Raw genomic sequence first — 15,585 nt, forward strand, 5'->3', positions numbered from 1 at the left:
CCCACGGGGCTGTCACCCACCTGGGGCAGCATGCGGTTTTCCTCCTCCAGCTGTCTTACTCTGGCCTCCAGCTGCCTAACATAGGACAAGGTTGATTCTAAAAAATCAAACAGAAAAAAACTCATATTATCCACAGAGATCTGCTTGTGTTTACCAGTGCCAGAGCCTGCGCCACATTCTCACTTGTACTCACAGCAGATTGCCTCTCTCAAATATCCATGGAACATCCCACTCTGCTCCTCCCAGGGCAGAGCAAACAGCCCTGATCCTGGAACTGATCAATTCCTTGTTGCTTGTGATTCTGAACTGCTGCACCTTAAGGTGGTCCCTTCTCAGACCCGAGGAATCTCACAGAAAGACAACACAGGCTTGAGTCCTTCCAACCCATCCCCATTTGCAAACGCTCCACAAGGATAACTCATTATCCCACCAGGTCAGCACTGCAGAGCCCAGGGAGAGCAGATGGTGCTGTGCAGGCAGCCAGGGTCAGAGGGGCCCCTCGCACAGTCCCGGGGCTCTGGGGCACACACAGCCTCCCCAGGCAGTGCAGCAGCTCGTGGGCTCCAGCCCCAGCTCCTGCCAGGCCGTGCTGCCACAGCTGGGGCTGGGCTGGAAAGCAGCTGTGTGTCCCCAGGGCCCGGGACGTTCTGAGCTGGTTGACAGCAGGACCGGCCGGGGCACAGCGCGCCTCACGGCACGTCCTCCTCTCCCCCACACGCCAGGGACACGCTCCCACTGCCCTGCTCTGCTCTCTCAACTGCACCAAGAGCAAACCCTGCTTGTTCTGCTCACCAGTCCCTCACTGACCTCCACAAGGGCAACCTTTGGTGCATTGTGAAGAACATGAGTCACTCCCAGTCTGCCCCCAAGAACTTGACATAAGAAGAGGAGATTCCTGATCCAGCACTAAAAGCACCCAAGAGCTTTACCATCACACATTTCTTGGGTCACATAGAATTGCTGCTCTTAAAGTCCTGGATCTAAGAGAGAGACATGTCTAGGAATGTAGCACTCAAGTGTAAGAAAAAAGATGCAGAAAAACTGTTGCGACTCTTGCACCTCCTTGTATGTAGGTGGAATTCCACATTTACTCATCCCTGACTCAGTGATCCATCCACTCAACTTCCTCTGAGATGTCAATTCCCATCACACATTTGTACTCATATTGCCATGTAATTAGCAAAATTGATGATTGATGGTATGGAATCCATGGGTATCAGGGCAGTGCTGATGGCTGATATAGTCCTGCAAAGCTGCGTTGAGAACACAGCTGTTCACTGGTTTCAACTGACAGACGAATTTGGGCATGAATTTCCTCTGATACCTCATCACTACTGCAGCCTGCCTGTAAAATAAGGGAAATAAGGTGTCACTTACTGCTCTTATGAGACTGCAATGGGCTAAAATATGCATGGGAATTTACACAACATGAAGACAATACAAAGTAATTTGTCAAAGATAATTAATGCCCAGCCAGACACTGGATTAAAAATAGCCTTGTGCAATAAAAGAGGAAGAGGTAATCTGAGGTTCTGTGTGCTCTGCTGCATGAGGATTTTCATAGTTAGTGATGGGTGCATCTCTGGAGAGCTGCTGAGCCTGGCTCAGATGAGCACTTAGGAGATGAACAGCTCATTCAATTAACTCTGTACGACAGGGACCCTCCCACCAAATCAGCTCCTTCCCAGCACAGGCACCCCTGGGAGGAGCCGCAGGAACTCCCTCACCATCACAGCCCTTAGCAGAGGCAACAGCTCCCGGCACATCCCAGCCCTTCCCTCTGTTGTTTTCTCCATGAGATGGTCCCTGAGTACCCATCTTGTCAGAGGGGCTGAACCAGGTGCTCCCTCTGGCCCCGGCCAGCTCTAATTCCTTGGTTACAAGTTCACTGCTGTGGCAGCGTGGATTTGGATTCATGGTCGAGTCGAGTCCAATTTCCCAGCTGTGCCCACCAGTTCCCTCCATGAGAGTTCCCCTCTGGATTCTTTTCAGCTCCAGGCTGCCTGCAATTTCCTGGTTAAGCATTTCTTATCTCCTCAGACAACACACGCCTCTTGGCAACGTCTGCCTTAGTTTTACTCCTTTACTTCTCTGTTGTGAGTCCAGAGCAGAGATCTCTGCTGCTTCAAATCACACAACTCTGCCTCAGTTCTCAGCTTCCCAATGCCAGCTCCTACCAGCTGAGGATTTGGTCCAGAATCTCTGTGCCTCTTAACCCTTCTAAAGTGTGAAACAGTTATTTAAATCTCCTCTTGTAATCTGACTAAAAGGGAAAATTAGGTCATCTACCAAAGGCTTGAGCAAGTAAATCCTAAGGTATGTGAGTCTTCTTGACACATAGACTAGACACATATATATTTTAGGATCTGTTAATATATTTATGCTGGGATGTTATGAGCTTAGAGGAAAAATGAGCAGAAAAGTCAGTCAAGGACATAGGAGATGGAGAAATGGAAAACACATGAAGTGAAACACTGTCACCAAACTTTAAAAAAACCCAACCAAACAAAAGTTGCATCTAAAAGTGTTTATGAGAAGACCGACATGATCCATCTCTTTGCTTTGGAACAGCCTGTGCAAACAAGACAGTCCCTGGCTCATGTCATTACTGCCAGTTTTGACCCCTGTGGGCCCCTTGGTTACATGATTTCCTCTCCTTCCCATCTTCCTTTGGGAGGCATTGCTAAGGATGTACCGATTTTGAACAATTCCCATTCTCAGGAATGGGTTACCACCAAATGAGCTTCCTTACTTGAGCTTCCTGTGCTCTTAACATCATTGAGAATGTGATCAACGTGTGGTGCCTCATTCCAGGGCTGAAATAAAATTATTTTCTGAGCTATTAGAGACACAGAAATATCTTGCTCTTAGGGAAATTCAGGGACAATTCGCCCTCTCTCCACATCTGTCACTCTAACATGTTGTAAGAGAACATCAATATTTTCGTAGATTATCTCTTTTTCTTTTGACATCCACACTCTTGAAGCGAGTAGATATTTTGGGGTTATGTCAAACTTTACCAGACACTTATGCTGCTGCCAAAGGCATATTTGTGCATTGGTTTTATCCATTTTTATGTCACTGTGCCTGATCTCAGTCTAGCAAGGAATTCATAACATTCTTTAAGCCAGATTATCCTCTGCTGTTTTAGAATGGGTGAGGATGTCATGTTAAATTCTGATATTTTCTTTTTTCTTTCTGGGTTTGTTTCTTTTTTTTTACCACTCACAGGCAGCTGTGGGACTGCACTGGAGAACATCTTAAAGTCTGAGGTCCTCTACACACTTATTAGATCCCTGGAAAAGGGATGAGAAACCCACAGAAAGCAAAACCCCAGAGGTTCAACCTACTTTTCCACTTGTTCATATGAGCTGGAGTAACAAGCCCAATAGGGCAGGTGGAAGGGATTTTATCCAACAGAGAAGTATTTGAGGGAAAGACAGAGTGGGAGACCCAAGAGCTGGACAGAAGGCTGCTCTGAGGCAGTCCTTACATCCTCATGGCCAGAAAATGGAAAAACACAATTTGGTGACAGTGCAAAATTCACCTGGATTCTGTTAACAGCAACACGTCCTGCTTTGGTATTCGTGCTCCTAAAGGAGGTCACCAGAATCTGGAACTCTCAGATCCCAAGGCACACATTTTAAACACTGAGGGCAGAAATGAGGGAAACTGCCAACAATTTACCTGGGCAAAGAATTCAGCATGTTGGGTGTAGGGATACTCTGATGTACGGCAACGAGGGTTTGGTTCAGGTACGTCCGACTTCAACAAACTCCATTTGTTACGCTGCTCTTCCAGAATCACAGAATTAACTAGGTTGGAAAAGACCTTTGAGCTTCCTGCACTGTGCTGGCAGGAATTTAATAATTGCATATCAAATCAGATTTTGGTCATTCAAGCACACACCCAGCACCCTGCAGTGACAACTAAATAATCTTTCAATAAATGAGAGACGAAAACCAAGGTTGTGAAAGAGGTACTTTAAACCCTCCTGTAACTCCCTGGCAGCTCCACATATTTAGGAAAGGGTTCCTCTGCTAACTGGGGAGCAGATTCAATGACATGCAAACCATCTCCCTGTCCTAGTCATCTGATTTAATTACCTCAGTATTAATACTCATGACTAAGACATGTTATCACTGCAATCCATCCCCTTTCAGCTACCTTGTTTGGATATTTAAAAAAAAAAAAAAAGGCCCTGTTGGATTTACACTCAGCAATTTACACCCCTTGCACTCAGTGCTAGTGCTGGCAGCACCCACCTCCCCGGGGCAGCATCAGAGAACCTCCCAAGGTCATTTTTAGCCCTGTCTCCTATGATTTTCCATTAGGGCTGCACACCTTACATAACATCCCTTACTGAAGAAGGGCTGGAGAACTTCGTATTAGAGTGCAGCCGAATTCCCCGGCAACGCAGCGACACTGGGATTAGTGCTATCATGTAGAAAGAAAGACATCTGCCTAAGGCAGGATTTTATTCAGCTCACCAGAATGTTTAGGAGCTATTTACGACAAAGACACATATTCTTGGGAAGTTTCGGGACAGCGAGCACCATGGCACTAAGACAGGGTTTGCATTTCTCAGTCTTGCTGTTGTCTGAAATTCTCCCGCCCCAAGCTCAGATTCCTCATGATTATGGATCCAGCAATTCTTGACTTCTCCCAGTAATTAAAAATATAATTAACTAAGCTGAGCTAGTTCACCAAGTGTGTCAAAACTGAATCCTAGCAAAGGGAAAAGCTGGCACATGCTGGTTCAAACATCCAGGACGCAGTGGCAGCCCTGACGCTTCTCAGGCAGCATGTGCCATGTTTCCCCTTTTCAGCACACATTACACACAGACAGGTGCTAATTACCTTATCTCTGTAATCAGAGAATTTTATTCAGATTTCACACAAAACCAGTGTTTTCTCAGGTGCAGCAGCTTTTAATCACAGATTAACTATTTATCAGAAGAAAGTATACTCTCCTTATCTTAAGGCAGCTCTTGCCATGCCTTTAGCCAATTCAGTGATGGGGTCTGACTCAGATTTCAAGGTGTTTGTATTTGCCTGGATTTAGGTGCCACTGTGGATCAGGCAGGTTAGTGAGCAGGTCTGGGCTGACTGTGCACGCACATCCCTGTGGTGAAGCTTTGCCAAGGCTTTCCCTTTTCCTGAGGCCACCAAGGAATGCCCCAGGTCACCCTAATGCTGCCTGTGACACAACTTACTAGAAATGTATTGTTGGCTTCCACTTAAAAACATTACCGATTTAGGCTGGAGGTTTTGTTGCACATTTAGCTTTAGGTGCAACAAAATTTCCAGTTGAATTCATCCAGAAAAAAACCCCCAAAAAAGTTAAAAAAAAAAAAAAGAAAAAAAAAAGGTTTAAAAACCTCGCATGGAGAAAAAAGGATTCAACTTTAGGAGCACCTGAAAATGGTCTCAGATGTCAGCTGAGGTAACGCTCTTGCTAACAGCTGGATAACACTGTCACACTAATGGGCTGCTGAAACACTAACCTTGCTTTGTTTGGGGTTTTTTGGTGCTAGAGGTGACAACAGCAAGGCTTTCCTTGCTGGCCTGTTTGATATCCCGTTAGCTCCCCTTCAGCCTGTGCTAAATGCATTTGGCACGTTATTGATGGAAACAGAGAAAATCAAACCCATTATGCTGTTGCTGAAGCCTTTCCCACTGGCTGTCAGCTTGTTCTGGTATTGATTGGCTGTGGTTTATGATCAGTAAAATCTTTATTGGTTCCATTTACTCAGCCACTGGGGTTTGTCCCTGTGCCACTGCACTCTCCTGTGCTCATTAGGCGTGTCCCCAAGCGCAGGCACAGCCCCCGGACTGGAAACACAGCAGAAGGAAAGGGGGATGGATGTTCAGCAGGCTCCTGCATGGAATCAAATGGAAGGCTGGAAAAGGCACCAGCTGAGAACAGCTTGGCTTAGGGAAGGAAGGGAGATGAGGGCACTCATTCATCTCTCCAACCCAGCGCCCTCATCTCCTTCCTTCCCTAAGCCAAGCTATTCTCAGGCTTGCCTTTTCCAGTATTCCATTTGATTTCACACAGAAATCTCAACTTGACCCTGGTGCCTCCTTGTCACATAGAATTGTATCTTTTAAGTGTCCCTTGCTGAAAAGGCCCCAGGTCCCCTGCAAACCCATGGCCACTGAGAAACCACCGTATCCACAGAGCCACCTCCAGCTTCTCCCAGTTCTGCTGTGCCACTGTTACACGAATACTTACAGGACAAAATGAAAAAGTACTATAAATGAAAATGCAAAGCTTCCCAGCAACAGCAATATTTGTGCAAAAACCAGAGGGTCAAACTGACTGAGACACCAAATACCTGCACTAAAGGCCCTCACCGCCCCCACAACTCCCCATGGATGCTCACAGCCACTTTTCTTAGCACATAAAATTGTATTTCGCAGGCTCCAATCATCAGATGTTGAAGAGACATAGTTTAGAAAAGTTAGTTTAGGTGAGAATTTTAGTATTGCTACAGCAATCTCTAGTTAATAATACATTGGCTTCCACCTGGGAAACTGCAGCATAGGCCAAACCTGAAAACTACATCTCCAGGAATTCTGAATCAGATCAAACCTCTCAATCATTTTTATGCTCATCTAGTGCCTCGTTAGGAGGCAGTTATCCAACCTGTAAACTCCTCTTTTATGGGTTACTGTTCGTGTGACTCAATCCCAAATTCAAACGACGTTCCTCAGAGTACAGAAATAGAAGCTCTCACATTACTGAAGCCACCGAACCATTGAACATTTTCTTGCTCCAACTACAAAAGAGATGCCAAAACTCACAACAAAGATCGATAGCCACATGAGTATGTGGAGGAACAGCCAACCCACAACTCTTCCTCCTCCCTGTGTGAGTGAAACCAACAGTCCCTGTTCTGGGTTTACGTGGGGTAAATTTGGATGGAGAGGCAGGGGCTCCAAGAGACGTTTGGGCAGCAGGCAGCGCCAGGAAAGCAAGAGGGGCAGTAGGGCCACTCTCTCGGGCTGTTTCCGGCTCCTTGTCTCACTTCTCATCCTGCTGATGCTTCATTCCCTGCAATAGGAGCATCCTGCATGAACTGTGATGTGCACACAGCATCCAAAGCCTCCTGTAAACAAAGCAGGAAAAACTACAAAACCAGGAAGCATCCAAGGGAAAAAGCAGCGAGATGTGCACAATTATCCATCTCTGTGAGGAGCAATGGGGAGCATTCCCGTGAGCAGGCAAGGGCAGAAGCTGGGGAACTGCCAGAGGAAGACAGGCCAACCTGGGCAAACAGTGTAGACTTAAAATCATCAGAACAAAAGGGGATTTTGGATTAATTTCTCTACACAGAGTGATTAAGATGTAGGACAGGCTATTAAATGCAGTAAAAGATGTTACAAGATTAAATATGTCCTGGGGACTGAAACCACCCTCTTGCTTCCAGAGCCCATTAAAGAGCCATGGCACAGTAACGCCTGCCTGTCCCTCCTGAGCTGGGCACATTTAAAGCAGGAAAGATGAGTATTCTGTAAAATTACTGCACCAGCAATCTCAGCACAGAACCTAATTCCAAGGAAAAATTAGCTCTATCCATTTCAGCTGGCAGCTACACAATAGCAGAGGAAAGGGCTGTCGGTACAGTCTCCAGCTCCTCTGTAAGACTCTTTTGGAATGACTGGGGAAGGGATAATGAAAAGAAATATTCAAATGACAAGGTATTTAAGCCAAAAATCTGTCCGTGCAAGCATGTCGCTCTCTAGGGACTCACATCTCCTGGGCTGCTCCCTCCACAGCTGGAGCATCCAGGTCTCCAGACAAAATCCCTGCGAGGGGAAAGCCCCAAGAGGGACCTCAGAGGTCAGGAATCAGCCTGAGTGTCCAGCTCTAGCTGAAATCAGCACTCAGCTACTTCAGCACTTTGGAAAATTCTGCAGATGTCTCCTGAATGTTCCTGATAGCCCAAACATCCTGACCTTAGGGGCAGAAAGATTCCTGTGCCAGAGCAGACCAGGCATCACCTAAGAGAGGATCCTGCCCCAGCTTCAGCTCATTATTTCCCTCATTTCTGAAGATCTGTATGTCGGATCATTATCTCTGTGGTCCTGATATGATGCTGGGATTATGGGATTAGTCCAGTGAGACTCCCAGCAGCCAGGGCAGAGGGGACTCAGGTGCTGCAAGCCAAACTCTGCCACATTGCACTTTTAGGCTTCCAAGCTCTCCCAGGGATGGGGTTTAGGCACCTTTTAGGTATTTTCCTATCCACATAGTGAGATTCTTTCTGTCCTAAACCCACATTTTCCCCTGCCTTGTTGCCTTTCCAGCCTTCCTGGGATTTCTATGGCTACATCCTACACTGTTGCAGCTGGGCCTGAGAACTACTCAATGACTGTGCTTTATTTTGTGAAAGTGCACAGGCACAAACCCACATCACGGACTGATGCAGAACAACACTTGTGAAAGGCATAAACCATGGGAGCCTGTGTTTTGTCAGGGCTTCAGAGGAAGCCAAATGCTCCACATAAACAACTTTCTGGTTTCTGAGTGCCTTTTCAGGGTTATTTCACTGCAATCAACATACACTGCTGCTATATTAACATGATGCTGATTAAAATATTCAAAACTTACAAGTAATCTTAACACAGGTAACAAAGCACAGCACATACTACTGAGAGCTGTATGCTGTACTAGACACATTTACCTGCTATAAAGCTGTTGAATCAATGATTTAATTAATGATTGTCTGATTTACCCCCAGACACAGCAAATGGAGCCCCTTGTCCTCTCCTTTTCTGTTGGTTGTTGACCTGCGATGTCTTTGTAGCAAAACCAGCTGAGATTTCCCAAGTCAGCACATTCAATAGCCAGCTGCCCATTCCCTGGGCTGCATTGGAGATCCCAGGACAGCAGATGTGGCAGCTCCCCTAGGATACTGCTGCCTGGCAGCTCTTCCACTGAGGGGACTTCTCCCCAGTGCTAGTGAAGCTGATCCTTACGTGTAGGTGTTGTGAGCATCTTCCTAATCAAAGATTAATGAAGTACTTGCACTTTACTAGACTTCCAAGACTCAACTATCTCTCCATGCAGCCCTACCTAGAGGACTGCAATTGCCTTCCATGAAATGGTCTGTCCACTCTTGTGGACATCCAAATCAGCTACCCAGCACAGCTATTCCCAGATCCGTGTCCCCTGTGAGCTGTCCCTCAAACTCAGGAATCGAGGCCACTGCTGTTGGCTGCCCCTGCACCCTTCTCTTTTTACATTCCAAGAACCATTTCAACTAACAGAGATGAAATCAGCCAAATGCAGGAAGTGCTCTAGAACCGGAAAATGGCAAATTAGCAGTTGCAATACTTCCTCAAGTTTCTAAATGATCTACATCCATTTGCAGGGCTTTAGTGCTGTGTTCAGCACAAGGGCCTTCGGCATCCAGACAAAGCTGGGATGACTCAGGGAGAGCAGTCAAACTTGAGAGCTCTCCCAGCTGCTTATCTTCATCATCGGAACAAAACAAACATTTTAAACGAGGTCTCCTCTGTTTATTTCCTGGTTACTTCACTAATGGGAAAGCAATTTACGCATTTCCTCTCCCCAAACATACAAATAATTGCACAGGGCTTTTGGTTACAAAGACTGTTGGAAGCTGTCGTGTCCTTGCTGAGGTTTACACGGAGCAATCCATGACTAATCCTCTGTCCCCGGCATGAGGAGCTCCCCAGGGCCCTTTCTTGCCCCTTCTGGGCCACACAACACAGGCTGGGAGATGAGTCAGACTCAAAAATCAAGTGCATGTGTTTATGTGGACACGTGCACGTGAGGTGAGGGTCTTCCCATGAACTACCTACCCTCAAATGACCAAGATTTCATTCTGGTCACTCTGAAAGCTTCTTTTATGGAATTACAAGGAGGAAGAATTTGCCCCATCAGCAGGCAAAAAGATAGAAGAGACATGTGAGCATTTCCCAAGCAGGTGGTAGAGCACAGTCCCACTTACCACGCCTGGTTAATACTACTAATGAAACTAAAATACAGTAATGTTGTGAAATAGAATAAATTCTAGAAACTAAAAAATACTGACATTTTTCTCTACCAATAGCTGCATAGTGGGGCTGAATCTCCTGAGATTTTTTAGAATGAAGACAAAAAGAATTATTCCCAGAGTTCTGGGCATAAAATACAGATGTGACTGTAACTACAAACTGCAGGAAAACTCCAAGTAAAACAGTTGGGGAGGATTACAAATCACATTACATTACATATGTATGACCACAGCAAGTCATGTTAGAGACACAACCAAACCAGCCTACCCACTGTTTTATTACAGAGGGATCAGCTCAGATACTGTAGTGCTGTGGGCAAGAAAGGTAAAATCAGTGTATAAATGAGCTGTCAGGGCAGCTGCTGTAACAAAGTGCAGACAGCATCCCAAAATTTCTGGAGAAAATTGAGACATATAGACAGCGTCAGAGGTTTAAGGCTAGAAAAATGCTATTAAAACAAAGCAGTCTGGCTTCCTGCCCTGCGGAGACAAAGGAATTTTGATAATAATTCCAGGAATGCCTGGTTTCCTTTTCGCTGCTGGAAGTGGATATAGTTGAAAGAAGTCTGTGGGCTTTTTCCTGTAAAGAAAATCTTGGCAGAAACAATTGGACCAAAATTAAATTTATGAACGAGGTTTTTTGTGTGACTTAGGACATGAACATAAGATCTGTAGCAATAAATTATTGCAGGAGGCTTATATATTTCATGGGTTTTGTGAGCCCGACAACCAGCTCCAATCCATGTGCACTGTCTCCTGCCATTCCTCAGGACAACCCTGCTTTCATGTTCACCTATGGAAACAGCAGGAGGAAACCTGTATCAATTACCCTCTGTCACCTTGTTTAGAGCATGCTGAGCACAAGGAGAAAACCCACCCGCCCCAGCTGGAAAACCACAGAACATCCCACAGTGTTTCCTGCATCCACCTGCTCTACACAGGTATGGAATTGCCTCCGTGGCACCAAGATCTGTCACGCTACAGTTGTTAACAACATCTCTAAACCTTACACAAAAGATTACCCCCAGCAGCTCCCTGGTATTTCCTAGATGGCAACAAGCAATCCTGGCCTCACCCGAGGGTACAGAGAACTGCCCTCAGCTCCAAACCCCACAGAAACTTCCAGTCCTAAGGAAGACTAACAGAAAAATCTCAGAGTACAGGATTGGAGACTAAAAGGAATCTCCTTTCCTCCCATTCTTCCCGGAGCAGCAATTACAACACACCAACCCCGGAGTGAGTTGACACACAAAACAATGCCTTCCTGGAAAGGTGCCAGGAGCTCAGGAAAATTATAAGCTCACTTTTCCCGTAGCATAAACACATTTCAAGGAGGTTCCTTGAAAAACAACAGCGGCAGCAGCTCCTCCGGTGGAACAGCCACTGAGAGCTCCACACCTGCCTACCTGGCCAGCCCACACTTCCCAGGGGAAAGGGCACTTGCTGGGACAGCTGAAATAACCCTTTCTTGGGCACTCAGGTCCCAGTTCTGGTGGGAACTGACCTCTTCCAGCAGTGGCAAGTCCCACCATTCCTCATCAGCCAAACTGACCAAAGCACTTGGGCGGCAAGTGGAGTGAGAAGTAACGAGAACTGTTCCATTTGCTCTGTTTGCCTGGCTTTGGGTTAGTTTGGGGTTTGGTTTGGTTGCACCTTTTTTTTGTCCCACTGTTACAAATAGGCAGAAGGCAAAAAAGGCATTTAACACATCTCTAGCCCATAACCCAGGAAGCAGTAGTGAGTTGTCCCATCCCAGTCTCCTCCTGCTCTCACAGCTGTTTGTTCAAAGACAATATTCCCAGGTCTCATTTTCACTTTTTGGTAAGGGAAGGCTTGCAGAGGAGGCTGACACAGTTGGCTGAGTTTTGCTGAGAGCATTTGTTCTACGATGACCGGGGCCTGGCTCCACAGTCAGCACACAGGGACAATTTACACTGGGCAGGACAGTGAGAAAAGTGCTCCCATTGCAGAACACACGTGGTGACAAGCGGGGGTTGTTAGAAGGCCACGGGCTTTTCCTGGTTTTAGTCAAGTCCTTCCTTTAGTCAGTGATCCAAGGATGCTACGGAGGGTTATACCCACACTCCCAGGAACACTGACTCCAAGGGATGCTTCCCATCATCAGAGAAAGAGGAAAAGCAACAACAGGATCAAACCAGGCTCACCCCGGTGCATGACTTTGGCAGCCATTTTTGGTGGAGTCCCTAAGTAAAAAGGACCAAGAGCTGCCTGGCCAACATTTTAATGAAACATTTATCATTTCCACCTAAACATCAAAACTGTTACCTAAAAGCTGTTGAGCCTTGTGTCAGCTTCCAGATTTGCTTGCTGATGACTGCCCTTACTGAGGACATCTTATGTTTTGATAAAAATCCTTCTACTTGAGTTAAACATGAACACACAAGTTACTGCTCTGTCTTAGAATGTGAGATTAAAGGGTCAGCTCTCTAAAGGAACTTTTAGTAAGAGAAAGATTATGGGATAGACTCACACCTGTATTTGAAGCTTTTGGAAGGGAAAGACAGGGTAGCAGACTCAAAGAAAGGAAACTTGACCTCAGTTTGAACTAACAAATGAGACAAATCTCTTCTTGTGGAAGTCAGAGGAATGCAGACCTGTTTGGGAAAGTAAAATCAGAGGAAGTGAGTAACAATCAGCAATCTTGTTTTCAGAAAAGCACCTTATCTTTACTGCCTCATTCTTAACATAGACACAGTGTTTCTTACACAGCAGTAAAGAACTCCCTGTAAAGAAGCTGTGTTTTCCTCTTGCCATCCATTGCATCCAAAGCCTACAATCCCTTGAGCATCAAGCATTTGCCACTGGCCATGGTAAATGCTGGCAATGGCCAATTTTGTTTCAGGGTAATTGCTCACTGTGTCACGTCAATTCCTACTTTGCTCTCCTTGTTCTTGCCAAAGCCAAATAACATCCACTGCTGGGGCCACCAAACCAGTTTCTTTCAGAGAACCACAGAACAGTCTGAGTTGGAGCAACAGAGTACATTTCAGAACCGCAAAATAAATACATTAGAATAAATTGAAAATGTTTTCTGTTGAAAGCTCCTCCCTTGCAACAATAGCTGCCTCGGTTCATAATTCCCAGGTGTTAAGACACTCCCGGTCTCACAGGGATTTCCCAGGAACGGGACATCCCATCATAGACACAAATTACTTCAAGATCCAAATCAGTTTTTCTAGTCTTCAATCAGAGACACTTCACTCTTCAATGTTTAACACACTGACCTAGGACTAATGCAGGACACCTGTGATTTGAGTACCAATTTTTAAAGTGCTTCTGAAGTCTCAAGATGCTTTTCCCACTAAAATTCAGCCCATGCTTAACCTACTTACATAGTCTTTCATCTCCCTCTTGTAAGAACATTCAATCAAATCTGCTGAGTCAGATAAACCTCTTTACAGGAAAAAAGATATTTATCCTTTGGATTTAGGCTTGAAAAATATAATGGAAACCACAAGTTTTCACCAATTCTGTAGTAAGTGCTGGTATTTTGGGGAAATGTCTTTGCGAGTTATTATTTGCTGCCTGGGGAGCATATTTGGGGAAATTTTGCATCACAGAAAAGCTTTCCCATGCTGTAAAAAGATAATTTCCCATACTGTACATCACAGCTTCTCAAATTAAATTCCTTTTCCTGTTGAAATACGAAATCAAACCCATCCAGCCTACAGTTCATTTAGGGCACTGAGCAGATCACATGTCAAGCCAAAGTCACTTTGACCCTAGGAAAAAAGTAGACTGTTGAATCAGCGGTGTCATCCACAAGATTAAATTTGCCTCTAATCCAATCAGACACAGCACTTACTTTGCCCTACATGTTAAGCACCCCCTCCCAGTCTGTTAAGGATGGCATATTTCATTAAATGGTGCTGGTTCATAATTGCCAGTTCCTGTCTCAGCACAAATTAAAAGGCAGTTTAAATTCCACTTCCCCTTGCTGATGTATATCTCTGTGAGCGGCTGCCCTGCCACCCCTGGCTGGGTGCAGTGCCACGAAGCACTTCCCTTGGCACAGGGCGGTCAGATGGCTCATAAAGCCTTGGAGATGACGGATGTGGGAGCAGCAGGAGCTGGACGCCGCGTGCAAGCCATGGCCAAGCCGAGCGCGGCTGCTCTGCCAGCATGAGGACGGAGCCAGGTGAGCACAGCACAGGGTGAGCGACCTGCTCTGCAACTCCTGGGCAGAGGGACGTGGCTAAATAGGATATTTATATAGGGTAATATTTGTATTTTGCATCTATATCGACACGTTCACTTAAGGGGGCAGCTGGGCACAGGTTCAGCTGCAGCCCCTGCTCTCTGTGCCAGTGTGGCTGTAACTTGGTGGTCACCAAGCCCCAAGGAAGGCCAGGTTCCCTCCTTCCAGAGTTTCCATATGAGCCAGTTTAAATCCCCAAAGCAGGGACCAAAACAAGGGACAAATGTGGCCTCTCCCTCGTGCCCACCCAGCTGTAAACACTGTGAGGTTCACAGTGTGAGCTGCAGCCTCAGAGCAGGGCTGGGGCAGCTCTCCCAGGACAATCTCCTCCCCTCTCCAGCAGCCTGGAATCAATATTTGGACTGGTATCTGTTCATCCTGCTGCAAGTCAGCTCCCAAACACCAGCCTTTACCTGCTGACTGTGGAGTTCCCATTTCTCACCAGGAATTGCCCCTCACCTGCTGCTCCAGACTTCAAGAGAGCTTAAACCCTTCTTACCCAGAGCTCAGTCTCCCAAAGCACAGGGAGTGAGTCACTTCACACTATATTTAATTCCTCCTGGCCCTGGGAACCACAGTACAGAAGTTAATCAAGCAAAAGAGAAATTAAGGATGTCGTTACTCAAAACACCCAAGTTTTACAAGTTCTATTTCTTGACTGTGAGATTACTTCACATCTGTCATTCCTTTGTTAAAGCTCCTCTGTGAAAGGACTGCAGAAAAATTATGTTTATTTGAAATGTCACCTTTAAGGAGCCTCATACCAAGTTTAAGCTCAGTTAGCTCATAGCACACTAAATTGAAAATCTGTTGAAGGCAAGATGAGTATGACTGAATTGCAGTTCTCATAATGCAATAGCACATAATCAAAGGTAGGATTGCTGTCCCCAGCAGAATTCTCTCTAGAAAAAAATCTGTTTCATTGTAACAGGACAGGTTAATTACTTTTTGCCCCCCAATAAAATTACTTTTATATAGTTTTTGCTTATTACATTAGAACAAATGATGCATGGACAATTTTAAACATGACTTCTCTCTTCATGAAGACAATCAATTAGCAAACTCCCAGGTCCTTTTGCAGTTTTTACTCTGGGCTTACTTGAAATTCTCTCTTCAGATTTACCCCATTCTCATTACTCTCATTGCCTGATAATTTCTGAGACTGGGAATTAATAAATAAGCAATTAAGTAACTTCCTTACATCTTCATATCACCCATTAACATAAATTATTACCCTGAACACTTAGAAATGTGCCAACAAAAACACCTGAAAGCCCACAGAAAGCAGTAAGAGTGGACATCTGCCTCCATGTCCTCAAAATTTTGTTCCTCTCT

At 45.6% G+C, this 15,585-nt stretch overlaps 1 protein-coding gene across 3 annotated transcripts in view; it reads right to left on the minus strand.

The window, feature by feature from the left end:
* Positions 1 to 15,585, minus strand: part of CCDC85A (coiled-coil domain containing 85A) — a 67,693-nt gene that overhangs the window by 17,112 nt on the left and 34,996 nt on the right. For 2 of the 3 annotated variants that reach the window (XM_032103785.1, XM_032103784.1), the window contains exon 3: positions 21 to 97. The exons of the other annotated variant lie outside the window; for it this stretch is intronic. In XM_032103785.1, the coding sequence (XP_031959676.1) occupies positions 21 to 97 (77 nt within the window). The remainder of the gene's footprint in view (positions 1 to 20; positions 98 to 15,585) is intronic. 3 annotated transcript variants of the gene reach the window in all.

This window comes from Corvus moneduloides, chromosome 3 (assembly GCF_009650955.1).
Source record: "Corvus moneduloides isolate bCorMon1 chromosome 3, bCorMon1.pri, whole genome shotgun sequence".
Taxonomy (NCBI): Eukaryota; Metazoa; Chordata; class Aves; order Passeriformes; family Corvidae; genus Corvus; species Corvus moneduloides.